A 21,997-nucleotide genomic window follows, 5' to 3' on the forward strand; every position below is an offset into this window, starting at 1 on the left:
CTGGGTTTCAATGGGCTGGTTTGGCTTCAGCAGGCAAAGGCCGAGTCTAAGTGCCTTATTGCTGTGTGAACCAGGAGAGCGCCTTAATGTAAAATAACCCTGTGTGGAGTTATTTTACATGCTTTATTTTCCCTTCCATGCAAGTATGCAGGACTCTTGCACAAGACACAACCTACTTTGAAATAGTATATGGAGTTGCAGCATTTTATGGTCCCCTCAGGCCATATTCCCGCAGGATGGGAATCTCTTGGAATAAATTCTCTGTGTCTGGACACAAAAATGGGAGGCACTGCCTTTGCTTTTTAAGTTAAAGGTTGGAAACTTTCCAAGCATGCTGTGCCAGACTATTTTCTGAGGTCAAGTATGCCTGTAGACGCTCAGTTGGAGCTGAGAGGTGTTGCACCTCAGTAGAGCGAGATTCTGCTTTTCAACTGATGGCAGACATGTCACCTAACAAGCTAAAAGCCCTAGAACTGTCCTCTGCACCTTGTGCCCCAGCTCCCAAAGCGGGTGAAGCTTGCAAGCGGCTGTCTGCAACTGACCCCACCAAGGTGTCCTCACGGTGCCCAAATCCCAGCACCTTCATGTTCCCAGAGCCGGTGTGGGTACACCCTGTGCTGCTGGGTGATGGCGAGCACTGAGCTAGGCAAAGTTTTACTGTTTGCTGGTTGCGTTTTACAATCCCTGCTTCAGGCTGATCCACTAAGCTCTGTGCAAATATAACATGTGCAGCCAGATCCCTGTGGCACAAGAGTATAAAGCAAAACACACCCAGGGACCGGCCGTGCGAACATCCAGGCGTCTCCTCCAGCAGCCCAGACATTTTCTGTCCTGCCTTCGGCACCTCGCCCTGCACGTAGCTCGCTCCCCTCTGCGCCGCCTGGATTTGAACTGGTCAAGCTTCCCCAGAAAGTTGGAGGGGTGAAAAAACCATTTCAAATTACCTGGCGTCCCCGAGTCCTCGTTGCATCTCAGCCCTGGCTTGGAGCCAGGTGACGTGAACGGGCGTATAGCGCGAGCGTTCGCGCCAGCCACGCGGATTAGGGCTCTTAAAACACTTTGTGGAGGAGGCAAAAAGCAGGTGGAACATTTGGCTTTTGGGGATGCTGAGGACCCTTAGCAGCAGGGGAAAAGTGGCTGTCCTGTGGGACACGTCCCCCAGCGTGACCTCGCTGTGCCGAGGTGGGTGCTTGCCCACAGACGCGACAACCAGCAGCTTCCCAAGCGCTGCCGGGCACGAGGTCTGACTTCATCGGGGTGTTTAACCACCTCGTTTGCTTGAAGCATCTGCAAGGTTCAACTTGGGGCTCCTTGGAGCTGATGCGCCTTCAGCGGACTGGGAGAGGAGCTCGGACAGGGCCGTGCTGAACGTCCATCACGTCAGGCTCACGGAGGGGTGGAGCAGGAAAAGAAGACCAGCGAGAGAAACTGGCAGCCGTGGAGTTACTTAAGCGAGTCTTGTTTACACGTATTTACTCCTCTTTATATAATAACCTCATCTGGTTCTCGGGGGAGCAGGAGGGGTTGTGCTGCCCCTGCTCAGAGCTTCTGGGGGTACCTGCAGGGACCCCGGATGACACGTGGCCGTTGGGGCCCTCGTAGCAGCAGAGATGCCAGGAGAGCTTAGGTGTTGAGAAAGAACTGGTTTCCATACCGTTTCATGCAGAAATGCCCCCAAATGAAGGCGTTTTTCTATAAATGCCAACGATTTCGGAACAAAAAGGTTGGATTTTTTTTTTGCAATGAAATTATTCATCTTCCATCTAGGGGCTTTATTATATAAAGTGCTCTATTAGGGAAAGAAGCCTCTCTAAGGTAGAGATCAAAAAGAAATCTTTCCTCTGTTCCCAAGTGACCTTCTTCAAGGAAAAATTCAAGCCGCTTTTTTGTTCCACTAAAAAATGGAAACAGTTAGAAATCCTGACTTTCCCAGAAAAGCTGATTCCTGCAGCCCTGCTTATGATCTGCTAATCTCTACAGAGCGCTGGGCAGAGGTTTCCTATGAAATGACTCTTCTCTTTTTGCGCTGAATAATAAGAAAAGCAAAACCCAAACAGAACTTGAGTTTTGCAAGTGAAGGGTGTTTTGGAAGGTCAAATCCCTGTGTCTGCTCCTGCTCCCTGCAGAACGCTCACACTTGCTCCTCTCTGGGCTGCATCGTTCTGCGATTTATCCCTTTGTTCTGGAAATACGTACATTAAGACTTTTTGCTATGTTAATTAGCAGCTAAAAGTTATAGCAGAGCTTTATTCACTGAACTGGTTGGGATTCATTTTCATAACAACGACTCTAAGGACACACAACTTTCACAGCACCCTCCTCTCCTGCAAACCTTTGTAGCACTCCTGCATTTGCTCTTTCAGAAGGCTCCTTACTCCCCAAACCTCACTGCAATACATTCCTAAAACCCACACAGAACCGGAGCCAGGCTTCTTGCGAGGCAAAACCTGCAACTTGCTCCAGCAGATCCACCAGGACAGGTTTCTGGGTGACGGATCTGCTGCTGAGTACTAACAACCTGACCTCTTTAAAAGCCGTGACGTCTGTGCGTTATGAAAGGGCGCGCTGGCAGCGGGGCCCATGACTCAGTTACCCAAACACGATTCACCTGCCGTCCAAAGTGCAGCGAGAGGTGGAGGCGAAACAGCCTGTGAAAAAAAGAAAAAAAAGAAAAAAAAAAAAAAAAAAGGCACAGCCAGAAATACTCGTCTGCTCCAGCCCACAAGCAGCTATTTATGCTCATCCTGCCCCAAATCCAGCCCAGTGTCTGTGTTTAGGGCTTCACAACTGGCTGGCTGTGGGGAAGGGGGGCTGCAGGTAGACCCTGAGCAGCCCCCTGCATTGGTCCCCAAGCCTTCAAGATGCTTCGTTGTCCTCCACGGTCAGATACAGCTCTTAGCTGGAATTTGAGCCGCTGGCTTTGCAAAAGCTCTTTTGTCCTCATGAAGGACACCGAATTATCAGGCTCCAGGTGGTGGAGATGCTGGAGTCGAAGGAATAAAGACCAGGGCAGAGGATGAAGAAGCCACACACAAAAGCTGATCTGGAAAGACGTCTGTACAGGAGCCAACATCAAGAGCAGAGAGAGGGGGAAAGATTTGCAGCCCCCCAGGCAGTTCAGCCGGGGCGAGCACTCACTCTCCAGTTTGGCCACTGGGGAAGGAGTATTCATGGAGGGGATGGATGCTCAGCTGCGGGACCTTGCAGCTTGCCCATGCTCGCCCTGCACCATCACGCTGGGATGCCCCGAACAACCCCGCTGGTACCAGCAGATTCTCTCCCAGTCGGTGCTCTGGTGAAAGGGAGCAGGGCTCCTCTGCCAGTTAGCACCCTCCTGTCACCCACTAAGGCACTGGACGAGGGGGACAAGCTGGACCCTGGACCTGACCTGACCAGGGCAGGATAGAGGCATCACTGCAGACCAGGCTCTGCCATCTGCAGAGCCCACTCGCCGCCACTTGCGGCCTCCTCTGGCAAAGTGAAGAGGAAGCGCTGGGTCCCCGCCAGCCCTGCTGGCACCTTTGTTGGGCGGGTGGGAGCTAAACAGGAAGAGTATAAAAAGGAAGAAATGAGAGAGGCGGCACGTACTCGCTTCTCGCTGGGGCAAGGAGCCAAGGCCACACGGGCTGGTGAACGAGCCGGGCAGGGCAGCCTGGCAAGTCCCCGAGCTGCAGTGACGGGCCACCTTGGTGTCACCCCTCGTCACACATCTCAGGTCAGGTGTGTGGACACACAGCAGCTTGTGAAACCAGTAAGTTTTGTCTGACCCTGTAGTAATGACTGATTAAAATAACTCTCCCCATCCAGAAGATGAAGTGGATGATGTGACCTCTGGGTCTGGCCCACTAGGATGGAGCTCCCAGTAGACACCAAATCCTTTGGGAGTGGTGGAGCTTGCTGTAATGTAAAGGTGGAGCTGTGTCCTCAGAAAGTGGGTTCCACATGGCTTTTCCTCCTTTAATCACTTGGTTATGTTATCCGTGCCCTTATGTACCCTATAATTAGATGGTGCTAAATGAGCCATACTGACTTTGGGCCCCTCTGTGGGATCTCCTACAGATGGAGGATCATCAGCTGCCCTTGAAATACCAATGAAACAATTGCGACACATCAAGGCAAGCTTATAGCACCCTGCACCGCAGACCATGACCTTGTCACTCATCCTAGGGCTTCCCCTCGGATAATGGGGACAATTCTGACCTCGCTTTTAGCTGTACTCCCTTCTCAGGAGGATGTGGCTTGTGCATGACTGCCCACGGAAAAGAACATCTCCACACATTTTATGTGGAACTTGCTTTCAAGACCAAGTGATAATGCTCTGCCAACCTCTTTGCCAAGATGTTTTGTCCAAGAGGGTAAAATGAGCCAGATACAGATCTGGGCTCTCCCCCTGTGACTCTCCAGTTTCCAGGAGTTCAGGCATAAGCCCAGTTACATGTGCAATGAGATAACGTTACATCGCAGCTCTGTGTCCTGCCAATCCATGTGATAGTCAACTCATTTCTCTAGGAATGATGATGCCTCAGGCAAAGCCTGTATGACTCAGAAGGGAAAATATTAAAGTTTTCTTTAAAGGAAAATATTAAAGTTTTCTGTAATTCCCCAACCCTGTTTACATCTGATCCTCCTTACTGAGAGAGTCAGGGCCTCTCTGAGCTCTCAAGCAGCAGAGTTTCAGGACCCAGGAACACCACCATGTAATTTAGATGATTGCTTCTTGCCCGGAGCCTAGTCAGCACAGTGCAGACCTCGAATACCAAACATCAAGGAGCAGTGTGGCAATCTGCTGGCCTCTGCCCGAGAGAACGCCAGGCATGGAGCAGATCCCCTTATCGCACACAGAGACCTGAAAGACAAGGTGCTTGTTATAAAAGATGAGACGTGACTGCAGATGAAGAGTATCCCACACCACCTGCTCCCACTTCCTTTCGCTTCACTTAGCACGACCGGCTTTGAACCGCACGTGGCGAACGGAGAAACCTGGGCATTAAATAATATCCTGGATCTAGAGATATTTTTTCAAGCAAAGAAAGCAAAAATTCCAGGAAGCTGATGTGTTTGTTGACAGGCTGGGAGGGGTATGATGCAAATAACTCCCTGCATGTTATTTGCACGTACTGAGGTATAAAAATAATTCCTTAGACCAACTTTAGAGGCTTGCAGGCAAGCCGGGATCCAGGCACAGCGCTGCTGAGGGGGTGCTGTGAGCCATGGGGGCAGGAGTGGGTCTGCAGGTGCTGAGGCTGGATTTGGCCCTGGCTCTTTGCCTGGTCATCTAGGCAGAAAAAAACCCCACAACCCAAAGAATGGGGGCCCGATCCTGCGCAGGCTGCATTGGCTCGTACACGTCTGTGCCACATCAGCCCCACATGGCCCGTGCCGATGGCAACACTCCCTCCTTCTGCTGCTTTTGAAATAGGGAAACTGGTTTCACTTCTGCGCAACTGGACTTTCAGGTCTGATGGCGGCAGCCTCGTCTGCGAAGGAGGAGCTTGGTGGGCAGAGCGGGGATAGCTGTGTGTAAAAGGGGTCATGACATTCCCGGTGCGTATTCCCGTTTAGCAAGTGCTTATGGTGCCTTTGGAGACACCTTAAGGAGCACACAGGTCTCTCCTCTCTGCACAAAACAAGGCAGCACTGGGTAGGTGCTGTCCCTCTGAGCCACTCCTTAATCCCTAATGTGTCAAAATCAAATGTCAACGTTTGCAACAAATATTTATGAGCAAAGAAAAAGCAAACAATGGCTGGTGTGAAATCCCTGATCCCCGTGTTGCCCTGTCAAACGGCTGGACGGCATTAACGAGGCCGTACCCGACGGGCGCGTGTGGCTGGGAGCCAGAGGAGATGCTGCTTTCTCCTGCAGCAACACCTGGAACTCCTCACCCTGCACTGACCCTCGGTCATTTCCCGACTTTAAAGGGAAGAAAAAATATTATTAAAAAATAAATCCTATCGTGCTTTGCAAATAGTTCCTAAACACAGTGTGATGTGTTCTGCGTTATGCAAAATGTGATGTCCTCATCTGGCCAGCAGAATGGTTAGCATTAAGCGTTTAAAGCTTTTTTTTTTTTTTTGGTAGTTATGTACTGAGTCAGCACAAACACACCAGTGACAAGCGAAAGCATTTGGAGTTCAGAACCAGCTCATCTCTGGATGGAATGAAGAAAACAAATTGTTCTTGCGCTGACGCTAATGAAGCCTGGTTTCCAGTGGACTCGCGTGTCGTGGTTGATTGATTTTTAACTGCATTATGCAAAGGCAGCAGCAGGTCCTCACCGCTTACAAGGTGCTGGAGAGCCCACACATGTGAGAACAGTTGTGGAGTGAATCAGGAGGTGAGGAAAAGAAGGAGGCAGGTCCCAGGGAACCGCCCCGGTGTCTCCTGGAGCATCTGGCTGGGGTGATGAAAAATGCTCCTCTCCTCACCTAACTCCGGCTGCCCGTGGCCGGAGGGCTGCTGCTCCCAAGCTGAGCCACACAAACAGGTTACGGGAGCACTCTTCAAGCACATTGCTGCAAAGTTGGCCATGGTAGCGAAAATCACCCTCATTTCACGGCTCAGGAGCTGTGAACGTGTCCTTGAGGGGTAACCTGGAGGTGAGACCGGTGAGGACTCCCTGGTGGCAATCTTTTGGTTTTGGTGGAAAAACTAGCCATGGCAAGAACTAAATTATGAGAGGAGAGCATCTGTGTGAATGAGCCTTGCCCATCTGAGAAATGCCCATGGGAGAACCACTGGCGAAAGTGATGCGGCAGGTCCCTCTGGGAGGACAACCAGAGGCTGATCCTGTGGATGGGGAAGATACAAAATGTGCCTTGCGGAGCAGAGCCCCTGACAGCCCCACAACGCTCCTGAGGTGACTGTTGTCCCTAATGCCATGTTCAGGATGTGTTTGGGGCTGTGCTGCTAAACAGGGCCTGAGATTTCTCCAGTCTGAAGGGACCACTGAAGAAGATAACGGAGCAAGCAGCGAAACCTTCCAAGCCCATATAAAATACTTAGCTGTTGAGCTTTTAAAACCACTCATGAGCTGTTTAATGTAATCACAGTAGATTTTGAAACAAAACCTGCTCCACAGCCCAAACCTCTGCCAGCCACTCCCATAGTGGGGCATGGGTTTCACCAGCACTCATGTCCTACTGGTGATCTCCTTCCCTGGGCACCCCTTCCAGTGCCTGCATGGGTTCAGCTTAGTTTTGGGGACACACAAAAGAGCCCTGGGGGAATGTGCATCATCCTTATTTAAAGTCTGATCTACTAAGCTCCGGAGTCACCAGATTCCAGCTGTTTTTCCCAGCACCTGCTATGCAAGAGCTGCTGGCTCCTTGCTGTATGGCTGCATGGTGGGGGGAATGCATCTCCCTTGGGACACAGAGCCCATCCTGGGTGTCCATGAGTGGGAAGGAGACCTTCCCCAAACAGGGTCTGAACTAGTTCAGTTCTAGATAAGCAAAGCATCTGGGAGGGACACCCCTTTCCCCCAAAACACCCTGCCTTGACAGGTCTGTGTGGTGGGGGTCTGCAAAGGGGCCTCTGGTGTGCCCCAGCCTCACCAGCCCCCGGCTGCTCTGGGGCACCACAACACCCTGCACCCCAGTCCCGCTCTGGAGAGCTTCAGCTAGCTCAGGCATGCTGCACCGTGGGCTGCTCCTGGGTACCCCAAACACCATGAGCATCCTGTGCCCCATCCACTCCGGAGCAGCCTGCCCTCCTGGCTCCATTCCAGAGCACCCTGTGCCCCCCCCCCCCCCAACTTGTTCCACAGCACCCCACATACCCCAGGCAGCCTGCGCCACGGGCTGGCTCCGAAGTGCCCTACTCTGGGGCACCCCAAATCACCCCCCAGCACTTTGGCACCCTGGTCCTGCTTCAGAGTGCCCCAGTTTCCCCGCTTCCCCCCCGCCCCCCGGGGACCCCAGCTGGTCCGAAGAGCTCTCCAGCACCCCCCGCACGGGGCTTCACACTCGAGTGTCCCGACTTGTCCCCACCCGCACCTCGGCTGCTCCGCAGCCCCCCAACACTCCCGCGTCCCGGTTCCGAGGGGATCGGCACCGGAGCCCCCCCCCAACACCCCGGGGGCGCTGCTCAGCAGCCCGTACCCGACCTCACACCGGGGTACACCCCCCTCTCCCCCCCCCCCCATCCCGCGCGCTGCTCGCCCGGTACCACCCCTGCTCCGCGGCGCCCCCGGTACCACCGGCTCCGTTACGAAACGCGGCCGGGGCGGGGCGGGGCGGCGCGGCGCGGCGGCGGCGGCAGCCAATGGCGGTCCCGGTAGCTCCGCCACCGGCGTGCCCCCGCCGGTTCGGCTCGGAGCGGGGCGGGGGGGCGTCCTGCCCCGACGGGACGGGACGGGACGCACCGTGGCCGGGAGCCGCGGGCCTCCGCCGTGCCGGGAGCGGCGGGGAGGATGGGCTGAGGCGGGCGGAGCGGAGCGGGGCAATGCGCGGGGCCCCGCCGGCCGCCGGGGTGTGCGGGCACTGCCGGCCCTAAGGGCAGCTCCCCCTCCTCGGCTGCAACCGCTGCCATGAGCCGCGGCCCCCCGAGCCCGTCCCCCCCACCCCGCGGGGGGAGCCCCGCCCGGCAGCCCCTCGGCGCCGGGAGCGGGGGCTTGGACATGCTGCGCTGCCCCTCCTGCCTCCTCCTCCTCTGGCAGCCGGTGACCGTGTCGTGCGGTCACTCTTTCTGCAAGCCGTGCCTCGGGGGGGCCGTGCCCTCCCGCTGCCCCCTCTGCCAGGAGAGGCTGAAGCTGTTGGGCGTCGGGGCTGCGAGGTGCAACGTGGTGCTTTGTGGCCTCCTGGAGAAATGCGTGGAGCGGGAGACCCGGGTGGACTGGCTGGTGACCCGCGTCCGGGACCGTCTCACCCGTGGGGACGCGCGGGAAGCACTGAGGATGGCTCAGAAAGGGGTCGAGCTGGGTAAGCACCACCGGGCCCGAGGGGCTGGCGGGGCGGGTTGGGGGTTGCGGATGGTGGGTGCGAGGGGCCAACCCTACAGCCGAGATGGGGATGTGCCGGCCGTGCCTCTGGAGCGAGCGGGTACCAAAGTGGGTCACTTTGTCCCAGCACCGCAGTGCCCTCCGAGCTTGGAGAGTCCGGAGCTGGGAGACCCGGGAAGCTGGGAGTGTTGGAAAGGCAGGGCTGGTGGGGATGGGGAGGGGGGAGCCAGCTGCTGGGAATTTCTCCCATGTCCGCAAGTGCCTCAGAGTGACGAGAGGAGAGAGGGTGGCAAGACAAGCCCCACTGCTCATCCTGGGGTCCCGGGATGCGGGCAGGGCAGGGTGCACAGCCCATGTCCCATCGGCCACATGCTTCTGGCGTTAGCAAGCAGCCGGAGAGGAAAAAGCAGCCAACAGCTTCTTGCATCTTGCCACCCGGCAATATTTTAGCGTCAGAGGAAGAGCTCTGTCTGGGGGGGTGGCCATTATGTAAAGTGACTGGGACTTTTCCAGTCCAGGGACAGACACGTCCTTGCCCCCAGAGCCTGGCAAGGACACAGTCTTGGCTGAGCTCCTGCCCCAGCCCCATGGTGCAGGGTGCCCCCCCCGGCCCCCTTCTGCGACCGACTCTGGCAAGACATTTGCCTTGCAGGGTCAGGATCGGGCCCGGGGGGGGGGGTTGATCTGCTTTAATGTCTGGCTGTAAGTGGATTTCTTGGAAAGTAATGCTTAAATAAAAGGGGTTATACAAGGCGTCTGGAGCAGGGGGTTGGGACGTGGAGGCAGAAGGTCCTTTCTCCACCGGCGTTTCTATGACAGCAGTCAGCTCTCCTCCCGCGGCGCAGACACTTATTCATCGCCCGCTGCAAGACAAGTGCCAGAGGTTCAGGGTATGACTGGAACCAAAGGGCTGAGTGGGCCGGCCGATCCTGGCGTTGGCAGCAGGTCCCTTTATGCAACCACCCGAGGCGGCCGTCTCATACCCCGCACACCCGTCCTCCAGCGCAAATGCACGTGCATGGTCCTGTAGTACAGTTTGCCTTATTGCCAGATTATCTGATTGGGGTGTACAATTATATATCTCTTTTTAAAAAGCCTCGGTGAGTATAAAGAGGAAACGTTTCAAGCTCTGTGCTCGGTCTTCCCTGCACGCACCATTCCCTGAAGGACAGGGGAAATCTGGCTTAAGGCAACGAGGAAATTGCAATCGCAGCCACAGCTCCTGTAAACCTGCGCTTGCTGGTGCTGCTCGGGCTCAGCCATGTGGGTGGTGCTTTCGGGACGTGTTTTCCAACTCCTGCACACTGCTTTTAGGCTGCACAACTTCTTACAGGCTCCCCTTTGCTTTCAAACGTAACAACTGATAATATGTCCAGCCCACAAGTATGGGTGTTTTTTGTGGTTCAGCGTTGCACGATGGGCTGGTTTGCAGTGCTTCACTCAGTGCAGCCCGCACAGCAGTGCTCTTCACTTGGGAGAAAATAAATTGTCAACTTTTTATCTTCTGTTTTTCTAAGAGAACAAAAAAAAGTACTGTAACGCGTAACACGGGAGGCCTCCCAACGTGCCTGGAGCTGGGAGGCTGGGGAGCGCTATCAGTCACTCATCAGCTGCCGGGGCCGCCAGCTGGCTTACGTCCCTAATGTCTAATGATATCATAGATCAAAAATAGCTGCAGCAGAAGAGAAAGGCAGAATTCATAGCCCCATTTTACACGTTGTGTTTGTACCAAATCTGTCGCTTTATTGCCGGGCTGTGCGAATGTTCGAATGGGTTTGCCCACTGGGAAAATAAACCTATGGACTTTGTACCCATTTGTTCATCTCTGCCTGTTGTTAGGGGCTGGAATATTTCGTCACTGGATGTGTGCTTGCGGGACAGGGTACCCAGCAGCAAGTTCCCACATTTCCTGACTTGAGCGCTAAGGCGCAGGCTAACGTTATCAATGAAAATAAGCTCCAAGGGATCAGGTGTTGCTGTGCCGCACAGCTCAGCGTGGCCAGCTCAGCCTTGGTGCGAGAGCGGTTGGGTCCAGGATCTCTGCTGCTCTCTGGGTGGCGGTGGCACCTTGAGCCTCAGGCAGGGAGCAAGGTCTGCCTGTGCTCTGCGCCGGGCTTGGGGACAAAAGGAGGCGATGATAGCTGTGGCAGAGCTTCCTCCTCTGTGATAAGACGTGATGGGGCGCCTGGGCATGGTGGCAGCGGAGGCCGGCAGGGTTGTGGGCAGACGCTGGCTTCTTGCACCCTGCTGTCACGGGGCTGCTCGTCCGGACCTGCAGTTTGCTGGCAGAGCTGCATCAGCACCGTGTTTGAACTGGGGCAGGAGGAGAGGCTGCTGGGGTCGGGAGTGCAGGTCACATCATCAGCACTGATGTCTCCCGATGATCGCCGGTCGGCCGCTGCCCGGTCCCCTGGACACAGCTCGCCCCAGCAGGAGCTGCTGGTCCTTCAGGGGTGCTGCCCGCACAGTAAATGCAGCACCAGTGCCTGCAAATGGTGCCTAATTTATGATGCAGGTTTGGCCTCGGAGCCAGCATCCTACTGGTGGTGACGGTATGATTCTGTGACACGGGGCTGGGCGCATGGACCCGTTGGCTTAACTGGAAAACCCGCAGTGCGATGGATGTAGGTCACCTCCACGGGAAGCTGTGATATAACGGGGTGGGTCTGGGAATCCTCCATGGTTCAAACTCACAAACATAACCACACCTGGTTACTCCATGACGCGCACTATTTAGGCTTTTGGGGTGCTGCTCGCTCATACTCCCCGACATCCCCCACCCCGATTCCCCTGCTGGCAGTGCTGGTAAAAAGGAAGGTCTTTATGGGGTTTCCCTGAAGCAGGAGAGAAGAGGGTCTCCCTACCTGTTATTTAGGAGCATGCAGGGTGCCCAGCACCATGACACTTGGGATGTCATGGCCACCAGCACCTGCGGGAGCTGTGCCCCCACCCCCCACCACTGAGATCCCATCAGTGACATCTCACTGACGAGGAACTGGATGCTCAGTTCCTTTCCTCCTTTTTGGGAAATCTCAGCCTTTTCTCATACTTGGAAACCCTGAGTCATGTGGTGGGGGCAGATCCTTGCACCCCCCTGGTTTCCCCTCTGCCCCTGGAGAGCAGGGACAGCCAGGCGGGTCTGGGAGGCTCCCCGGCATTTTGGGATCGCAGGTCTCTGCATCTGCAGGCTCGTTTGGTAATGTGTTATTGTGGCTCTGGTGGATGAATCACATTGCAGAGCCTCCTGTGGCAACAGGCTCTGTAGGGACTACGTGTATGGTACAGCCTTTTTGCTGCATCCCAAAAGGGTGGATGAGGACCCAGATCCCAGTATGGCTGAGCACAAAGGCAGCAGTGGGGCCCCTTAGCTGAGGGTGTTTGGAAGAGATAGGGAAAAGTGAAGGAAAGAGCCTCAAAAAGTTTAAAAGTAGATATTTAGGGGAAATAACTCCCTTGCTGAGACTTATGAAGCTGGTGACTCCTGCCGAAGAGGCGCGCGGGAGCTGGCTGTGCTCAGTGCGAGGCAGCGGCGCAGGGGCTGTGCCACTGCGGTGGCATCTTCTCGGCCTCATCCAGCCCCTCTGCCTCACCGCAGACGGACTTATCACACGAGTGACGACATTTCTCTTTCCAGCCCCGGACGCCATCTCCCTGCGGCTGTGCCGGGCAGAGGTGTTCATGGTGCTGGGGCAGCACCCGCGGGCACTGGAGGACCTGGACGCTTTGTGCAGGGCTGAGCCTGGAGATCACGAGGTGAGCAGAGGGGACACCCCATCGGCCGGCTGCGCTTGGAACCAAATATTACTGTACGGGAGCAGTTTCTCCCTTTCCTGAATTCTCTAAGCCATTGGATTCATCCTGCTCAGAAATACACTCGCGAAACCCATTAAGTTGCAAATCCAGGCTGCAAGTGCTGCGTTGCGCTAACGGGAGAGGTCCTGCACCGCGTCCCTCTTTCCTCCTGTGCAGGCAGGGAGGACGTGTAGCTGTGCCGGGGCGCAGGATCGCAGCGGGGGTTTCGGGGAAGGGTTGCCTGGAGGCTGAGCTGCCCTTGGAGAAATCAGCCCTGGGAGCTTGCTTGCTGATTTGTGAAGCGCTCGTTGGCAATAGTTTTGTGGCTTCAAAGGCAGAAGCCCTTGACTCCGTCTCTAGGTCTCCGTAGGGTTTGGTTGCTTGGCTTTTGCAACTTCTGCATTTTGGGAGACTCCTGTTTTACGGGTACCTGCCTGCAGCTGGACCTGTCCTTTTCAGACATCTGAGCATAGGAGCAGCGACGTGTCCGGGTGCTTTGGCCTGGGATGGGAGCAGGTGGGAGGCTGGAGGGAGATTCCCTTGGAGCTTGCATGGGAGCTGAAGGGGCATGTGCTCGGCTGGTTACTGTCTCGTATCACTGCAGGTTTTTCTGCTCTGCAGGGCTTCTTCAGGAAAGGGAAGGTGCTTCTGGAGATGGGACAGAGAGCTGAAGCCCTGCTGGCGTGGGAGCACTGCCTGACACTCAATCCCCATTTCCACCCCGCTCGGAGAGAGATGGAGAAGGTGCGTGGGCCATACCGTGGCAGGGTCCTGTGCCCTCGCATCACACAGGGAGATTCCCTTGTCCTCTGGAGGACTCATGTCCATCGTGGTCGTGCTGTTCTGGCCAGCGTTGGGATCAAGGGAAGTTGGGTCCTGGTCCAGTAGCCTTCCCATCACTCTGATGCAGTTTCACCTGTGAAGAAAACTCCCCTTCCTCAGTCTGTATCTTCGGGTCTCAGGTTTTGCAGGGTTTAATACTGCAATGGCATGAGGTGGGCTTTGAGGCAGCATCAGTAGTCACCCAAGGCAAAGCAGCCAGCCAAAAGCTGCCACTGGAGAGCCAATGTCTCTTCTGCAGATGACTTCAGGCCAGCACCCACCTGTGTTGCAAAATCGCCATCACTGGTGGGCCCTCCGGCAGTATCCCCGGCACGGGGACTTCATGTCGTGAGTGGGCACTTGCCCTCCAGGAGGGAAAGGTCAGGGGAATAGGGAATGGCCTTGTACCCTGCACAGCTCACTCCCTTCCTCCTCTTGGTGAGTGATGGAGAACATGAGTCTCGGCCCTGAAAATACACCATTTTGTTCGCTGCCGCATGGTGCTTCCTTCCTCATGCAATACTAAGGCAGGTGTTTGACAGAGAGCTCAGCCAGCGCTGAAACAAATGACCCTGACATGCCCTGTGGGGGGCAGGAGGCTGCTTTGGGGAAAGAGGGAGCCTGGCAACCCACCCACATCCCTGCTTCCTTCTCCCAGCACCCCCTGAGCCCTGCTTTCTCCTTGCAGATCCTCATGCGAGAGGATGCTCCACGGCCACGCACGGCTGCTGCACGCCCAGGCGGTGCTCACCGGGGCTCGACTGGTGCCCAGGTGGATGCACTCCCATCCTCCTCCCCAGAAGCTCAGGTAAGAGAGCCTGCAACCATCTGAGACTGCAATGGGACTTCCTGTCCCCCTGGGACATCCCAAATTGGGGTTTTCCAATGCTGGGAATGGAAGTGTGATAAGGGGAGGCTGTGCAGGACCATAGCTGTGTGCATGTGGTTGCGTGCTGAGGTGAGAAGCTGCAGGTAGCAGAGGGTGGGAGAGCAAAGACACCATCGGAGCTGATGCTGTGGGGACTGGGAAAGGAGAGGAGGCTCTTTCTGTCTCCATCCCTCTCCCAGTTTTATTCTGCAATACTTCTGATAAGATTTTAGACTCTCATAGTGTTTAAAACATCCAAGTCACATTACATTCAGAAAATAAAGAAAATGTCAGCTTTAATGTATTTTTTTTTCATCCAAATCCCACATTTGGGAACAGTTCAGACCATTACAGTGATTAAAGAAAGCTCATCTTTTGCTCTTTGCCTTCTGTAGAATTTGGCAGGTTTGGGGAGAGGGGGAAATCAGAGAAAATGTGCTCAGGTGCACCCAAATACCACGTGGTACATCTGGACAGACTAAACCCATGTTTTGACCATGAGATGCGCAGGGATGTCTGAAGGCCACACTCCCCCGCTGTCCCTCGGATGCCAGATGTCACCATGCAGCAACACACCAGCAAAACCCCCAGTGACATCGGGCTCGGTGGGGTGGATGGGGCAGTGTCTTCAAAGGGAGAAGAGGTTTTGGGCTCAATTCCATCTTTGCTGTGTCTAGGATCGGGAGGGAGAGCCGGCGGATGGCAGAGGGGACGCTGGGTCTGAGCACAGCCAGGGGACAGCCACCCTTTCCCAGCCGGGGCGACGGCAGGAACCGGTGACCTCGTCAGAGAGGCAGGACCGGCAGTGGGTAGGTGAGTGTCATCAAAGGTACCAAAACCTCATCTCGTGCGCAATACTTGTTTCAAATCTGTTTTGGCACTGAAAACTTAGGGCTGGCGTTGTGTGCCAGCTCAGCGAGCGGACATCCCAGTGGCACCGATGGGACAGCTCTGGCCAGCACATTTGCTGCTTCTCATGTATGTGAGGAGGATCGGATCTTCCTGCATTGAGCTGGTGAATGTGCACCGAACCTTTGGGTCTCACTTGGTGAAAAGTTCTTGCTAAAGCCAGGCATTCCTTGTTTCCTGTGTGGAGCCAGGGAGAGGCTTCCTTTGTTTCCCATAGATCGCAAGTGAAATTCCCTTGCGATGCACGCAGCGTGTCATGCGTTGTGGGGAGCGGCACCTCCATTGGCATTAACTTGCCATCAGTGTCCAGTCAGATGGCTTTCGTGTATGTGGGTTTGCATAAAGCAGTGGTGATGCCTCACGGCTGGTCTCCAGAGACCTCCATCTGGGAGCTTCTTAGGTCGCTTCATCTCCCAGTGCCTCAGTTTCCCTGCCTGCAGAAGGAGGCAGGGGGATACCACCTTTCTCTGCCGAGCACCGTGAGACCCACCGATGTAAAAGCTGTGGATGAACATGGATTAATAGAGGGGTTTATGTCACATTTCCTAGCGGTTTTGGTTTTAACTTTTAAGACACTTTGTGTAGCAGTTAACTACTTACACCTCAGAACAAGGTCCGAAAGCCAAGATTAATTTTCAGTATTGAAACGGGGGGGTCGTCTTCTCTTTCCTTCTCTTTTGCCAGTAGATAATGGAGAGGAAACAGCAGCAGCAAAGTGCACCCAGCTGTGCCTCGGGGAGCTGCTGAGTGTGGCTGACTTGGAGTGCTCCCTCTGCATACGGTGAGTTCTCCGGCGGGAGAGCTTTTGGGATGAAGAGTTAGCACCTGCTGGGTTGTCTTTCCTGGTGTGGATCTTTCTTCACATCTTAATAGCAAACTCAGTCCCCAGTACTGCTGAGACGGAGGTTTCGGTAGAGATAAGAGATAAGAGATAAGAGAGGAAGACAGGGGCGTGCTTTGCCCTGCCAGGCTGTAAGAGCTGAGATCGCCCTGTCTCAGGCCACAGCATCGTTGGGTCTGTATTGCTTGGGACATCGGTGTGGAGGTGGGGATGTTCAGCAGGGTCAAAGACTGAAAGCGGTGTTTGCCCTTTGTAACCACGGGCTGGAACAGGAAAGTATTGCCCCAGGTAAACACCATCCCTGATGGGGACATTGCAAACCCAGAGGGGAGCATTTCCGAGCTGTGTGCCTGCTGGAGGTGGAAAAGGGGACAGGGTAGAGCCTGTGTCCGTCTGCTGACTCAGGGCCCGGGAAGGGCTGGGTGCTGCCACAGGACACGCTGAAACCAGGCTGTTATTTCTGGTGTGTCTTGGGACCTCGGGCAGTTGTGGAACCGGCTGCTGGCAGAGCGCTGGGTGCTGCACCGCCGCATGTGCCAGATGGTCGAGGTCTCCTGTGCGGTGGCTTTGTCCGGGTCTGGGCATGGCACAGGAGAATGACACAGCGGGGAGAGAGGTGCATACTGATGAGGTCCGCAGGGTCCCCACAGGGATGGCAAGCAGTGCTCAGGCCTGGGACAGTTCTCACCTTGTGTCATTGTGCAAGGCCAACAGTCTGAGCCCAGACTTCTAATCAAAGGAATAAGCCAGTTAAGAACTTTTACGCTTAATTAACAGGAGTTATGAGCAAAGCTTAGCCAATGCAGCTTTAGTGAAGGTGAGTTTCAGAGCTGTGGGCTACCAGGGCTTGGAAGACGCAGTGTGAGATAGCTTTCCATGGCATTGCATCCCTTCAGCATCACTGCCTTCAGTGCAGAAGGCTGGTGAAGGCAACAGATTTCCCTTGAAATAGTAGGAGAGGACATGGGAAATGCCTTGCACCTGCTGGAAGCCAAAGCTCTTGCTCTCAGCAAGGTGATACAAGGAAGGTGCAGGTACAAGGCTGGGGATAGCCAGAAGCTTTGCCCACCCTGACCTGCTCGACCCTTGCAGCACCAGCCTGGACCTCTGCAAGTCCCTGAGCGCTTAGTGGGACCCCCGCACTGTGGGCCTGAGGCCAGCCGGGGTTTCCAAAGCGGGGTGCTGAGCCAGGCTTGCGGAACGACAGCTTTGAGGGCACCCAGCTCTGTGAGGTCTCTCCGCTGGGCTTACCTGCGCTCCTTGCCTCACGTTGCTCTCCACAGTCCATTAACTTTGGTCCCTTTGCAGGATGTTCTTTGAGCCGGTGACGACGCCGTGCGGGCACACCTTCTGCAAGGAGTGCCTCGAACGCTGCCTGGACCACCGGCCCAACTGTCCCCTCTGCAAACAGAGCCTGAGAGAGGTGAGGGCATGTGTCCCGTGGGATGGAGCCCGAGGGAGAGCTGGGCACCGGCTCCGGCTGCCGGCAGCGTGCCCGAGTCTGGGGTGGGAAGGTGCAGTGCTCTTACGTTAGCAGCTCCCTAGCGTGGCGGTGTCAGCTCCACTCACGTGGGAATGACCAGACAGTTGATAATTAAGACCAAGAGATTCATTTCCACAAGATGCCACAGTGATTTAGTGAGATTGTAAACAGGACTGAGAGAGAGAGAGAAAGAAGCGAATGCTAATTACTTTAAAAAATGGAAATGGATGGAAAACCTGCTAGCCTGGAGATTTGATTTAATCTTTAATGAAAAGGGATTCGGATGAGACCGTCAGGGAAATTAGGTTGTCATACAAGGACTGCATCACTGTCAGAGACAGGACGCTGCATTGGATGGGCCCTGGGTCCGAGTCGTGTCTGGAGGTCTCGGTGGAGCTGACATCCCATCCTGCTAGATGGCTCGACATCCCCCGATAGGTTTTATCCCTGACTTCCTCTGATCTAAATTTACCCTCAGCTCCCGTAAAAGTGAGCGTGATTCAGAGCCTGGCAGGGCCCCAGGGCTCACCCCCCCTGCTCTTCTCCAACCTATTTCTGGGTCTAATTTCTTTTAGTACCTGAAAGCTGGAAGCTACAGCCCCACCGTGCTGCTGCAGGACATCATGCTGGCCACCTTCCCCGCACAGCTGGCCGAGCGCCGGGAGCTGCACCGGGCTGAGATGGCAGAGCTCTCCAAGTACGCGGGGACCCGCTCCAGTGTGTGTGCGTGCGTGGGGGGGGGGGGGGGGGCTGGGAGGGGCTGCGAGGGGGCTGTCCACACCACATATCGTTGCTCTGGCTTGGTTCTGCTAAAAGTGTGTGTCCCACTTTTAGGACCACGTTACAGCAGTGCCGGGTGGATGCGGACATGCCCCATGGGGCACCTGGGGATGAGGGGACATCTCTGCAAAGACATGTTTTCTGGGTAACATCTGTCCTTGGGCTCTTGGTGAGCCAAGTGGAAGCTTTGATGTTGCTCTGTGCTGGAGCATCACTTCTTGGGGTAAAGGACACATCTGGTTTGGGGGAGCAGGTGAAGAAGAGCCCTTGGGATGGGATTTACTCTGGGAGGTTTCATAGTGGTCTCTCCTCCTGTCCCTCAGCCTGACCAAGAACATCCCCATCTTCGTATGCACGATGTCCTTCCCAGGCATCGCCTGCCCTCTGCACGTCTTTGAGCCTCGCTACCGCCTCATGATCCGGCGGTGCCAGGAGACTGGCACGAGGAGGTTCGGCATGTGTATATATGAGAATGGGAAAAGGTGAGCTCCTGGGGAAGGTGGCTTCCCTCTGCCCCAGCTTATTTGCACCTCTCTGCCCCAGCCCCACTGTCTCAAATCCCAAATGGTTCAGAGAGAAGGGACCAGGTGCCATTTCCTACCCCACTGCACCCCGCAGATAAAATCAGCAGAGAGGTGGTGCGTTCCCCACGCAGCAGAGTGAAATGGGATCTTGCTGCCTCCTGGCATCACCACCAGCCAGGCAAGGAATGGGGCCAGTGCTGGAGCTGGGCAGAGCCAGCAATGGCTGTTGAATACGATGGTCTGGGAACAGCTTCTGGCTCAGGACGTCTCTGAGCTGAATGGTTCCCCTGGTTGTGTCCTCCAGCTCCTCTTAGCGAGCACTTTAAAATTGCCATATTTTTCATACTCTGTCCTTAACAAGCTGCAAGAGGACACTGGGCTAAATGGGTTTTTGTTTGGTACAGCGTGGCCATGCTTATGTTCCTGGTGGCACCTCCAGATCTCAGGTGAGCTCAGTCTCCAGGCTCCTTACCCAAGTACATGACATATCCTCCCTGTGCTCCAGTCCTGTTCAAGTGAAATGAGATAAACAACATTTTATGGGCTTTGGGAGGATGTCTCTGCAAGGGATGGAGTCTTCAGGACCACTGGACGTCAGGGCAGTATGAGGACCTAAGTCATTTTGGTATATGGCAAATTCAAAGGAGTGCGGGCAGTGTGCTCGCTATGCCCTGCCCTCTTAGCAGCAAGTGGTAATGCAACAGGGTTGAGTGAACCTCTGAATTTTCCCCCTCCCAGCCAACTTGTTCATAGGCCTTTTCCTCCTTTGGAGGCGGCGCCTTCAGGAGAAGCAGCTCTCTCACCGCTGGTATCCCAGCTCAGCCCCCCTTTTCTCTCCCTGGCTCCTTCCAGTTTTGCTGACTATGGCTGCATGTTGGAGATCCGGCAGATCGAGCTGCTGGCGGACGGGAGGTCCTTGGTGGACACCATCGGCAGGCGGCGGTTCCGGGTGCTGAGCCGGGGGCACAGGGACGGCTACAATACTGCCGACATCGAGTACCTGGAGGACAAGAAGGTGAGGGCAGGGCCAGGGCGAAAGCCCCCTCTGCGGTGGGACAGAGACTCCCCATGGACACCTTCTGCGTTGCTCTTCCCTCCACGCAGGTGGCCGGGGAGGAGCTGCAGGAGCTGCAGTGCCTACACGAAAACACCTACCGCTTGGCTCAGCGGTTCTGCGAGCACAGAGACCTTGCCTCCAGGCACATTTTGATGCAGCATGGACCGCTGCCGGAGAAGGAAGAGGACATCCAGGTAACATCCTGAGGGAAGGGATGCTCTAAACAGGGCGGGTACCAAGAGAGCCTCTGAAGCAGCGCCGTTCCTGCCCTGACCACCCGGCTTCCCTGCTCGGCTCCTCTCCCCCAGGATGAACAAAACAAACCCCGTTTTTCACTCCCGTTACCAGTTACAGCATCTCTCACTCAGAGAGATGGTAGAGCTTATTTCTTAGAACTGTTTAATATTTCTGTATGGTTTTAAACTGTTCTTGGAAACTAAGCACTGAGTTTTAAAAGTTTTCCTGAAGTCTTCCTAAATGACAGCTGAGAAACTGAACGCTCTGGGTTTGAAAACACTTGGGAAAGGAAAAAACACAAATAGGCAAAAGAAATGAACCCCACAGCTCAGCGAGTCTGAGGTCTGCTTTCTCATTGTGTTCCTTTGAGACAGCCGTGGCTGGACAGAGGAGAGGAGCGAAGAGGGCAGGATCCAGTTTGCTTACTAAATTGCTCTGACAAATTCAGATTTTGGAGGAAAAAAAAAAAAAATCTCCAAATTTAGTTTTCACTCCTTTAAGAAAGCGTTTCCTGTCTGGATCATCACAAATATGCTCTTGCTGGCTTGTCCCAGGCTAAGGTTGTCCTGGCCAGCAGTTGCATCAAGGCTGCGCTCAGAATTCCAAAACGATTCACCCTCCTTTGGCTGAATTGAGTATTTCCCTCTTAGTTTGGCTCAAGTTTTTAAAAAAAGCCGCTTTACAAAAGCGCTGCCCAGCAGTTGTGCCTGCCTGGCCTGCACTTCGCCTCTTTGAGTGATGACAAGGCAAATGCCCCAAAAGACACCGACTTTGCAGGATTTGGCCCGTGTTTACAAAAAGCATTGCCTTAAACAAGGAAACGCACAAGATATTTCTTTGTCTCTTTAGTATAGACTTTTTCCCGGTTACATCTCTGTCTGCAGACTCCTTGGGGAATGCCTGTCTGGAAATTGAATTAGTTTATCCAGCAGTTTTGAGCTTGAACAGACAAAAGGGCCGTTCAGAGGAATACCTTAGCCAAAGCGGGCATTGCTACCCTGACCACAGCGACCGTTTCCCATCGGCCATGCGGTCCAAAGGCCGCGCGTTCACCTTGCTGGTCCTCACGCGCGGCTCTCTCCCTCTCTCCCCTCCAGGCTTCAGCAGACGGCCCGACGTGGTGCTGGTGGCTCATCTCCATCCTGCCCCTTGACCCGTCCTACCAGCTGAACCTCTTCTCCACCACCTCCCTGCGTGCCCGCCTCACCCAGCTGCAGCGCATCCTCACCGCCCTGCTGCAGCAGCCCCCCGCCGGGCACCCGCTGCCCGAGCGCAGCCCCCGGGGCCGCGTCTGAGCCCCCCGGCCTCTCTGCAGGGGACACCTCCACCCCCTTGGGTTTCTTTATGTGTTGCTTCGTGGGTTTGCGCGTGGTTTGAGCCTCCCCTCCCTCCCCGTCCCCGAAAGTGACCTCAGCAATGAGCTGGGCACCCTCTGCCCGGCTCGGTGGGGCTGGTGCTGCACCGGCAGTGACACGACACCGTCCATGCCGCCTCTGGGAGCTGCTCGGTGACACGGCACGTGCCGCCGGAATGGGGACCGGGATGGAAAGCTGGGTGGCATCTCGGAAACCAAAGTCACTTGTTGAGCTGCTTCGGTGCTAAGGAGGATTCTCCTTACGGCAGAGGACTGAGTGCCAGGATCGCCTCGGTTTTGGCTCTTTTGTTTTGAAGGACAACCTAGGGGATTTTGGTACATGGTCCTGCTCCGTGCAGCAGATTTAGAGGCTTGGGAGAGGTGACACCAG

General features: G+C 55.2%; 1 protein-coding gene across 1 annotated transcript; it reads left to right on the top strand.

Moving 5' to 3' along the window:
- The first annotated feature begins 8,410 nt into the window (after window positions 1-8,410).
- LOC309677246 (LON peptidase N-terminal domain and RING finger protein 1-like) lies at window positions 8,411-21,632 on the top strand. The gene is made up of 12 exons (XM_082490015.1): window positions 8,411-8,919; window positions 12,574-12,692; window positions 13,353-13,475; window positions 14,242-14,361; window positions 15,099-15,234; window positions 16,018-16,111; window positions 17,480-17,594; window positions 18,230-18,351; window positions 18,758-18,916; window positions 19,811-19,973; window positions 20,063-20,209; window positions 21,350-21,632. Exons 1-12 carry the CDS (start codon window positions 8,529-8,531, stop codon window positions 21,545-21,547), a joined length of 1,887 nt encoding a protein of 628 aa, XP_082346141.1. The 5' UTR covers window positions 8,411-8,528; the 3' UTR covers window positions 21,548-21,632.
- Window positions 21,633-21,997: the final 365 nt, after the last annotated feature.

Source organism: Vanellus vanellus (genome assembly GCF_965231255.1).
Source record: "Vanellus vanellus genome assembly, chromosome: 13".
Classification (NCBI taxonomy): domain Eukaryota; kingdom Metazoa; phylum Chordata; class Aves; order Charadriiformes; family Charadriidae; genus Vanellus; species Vanellus vanellus.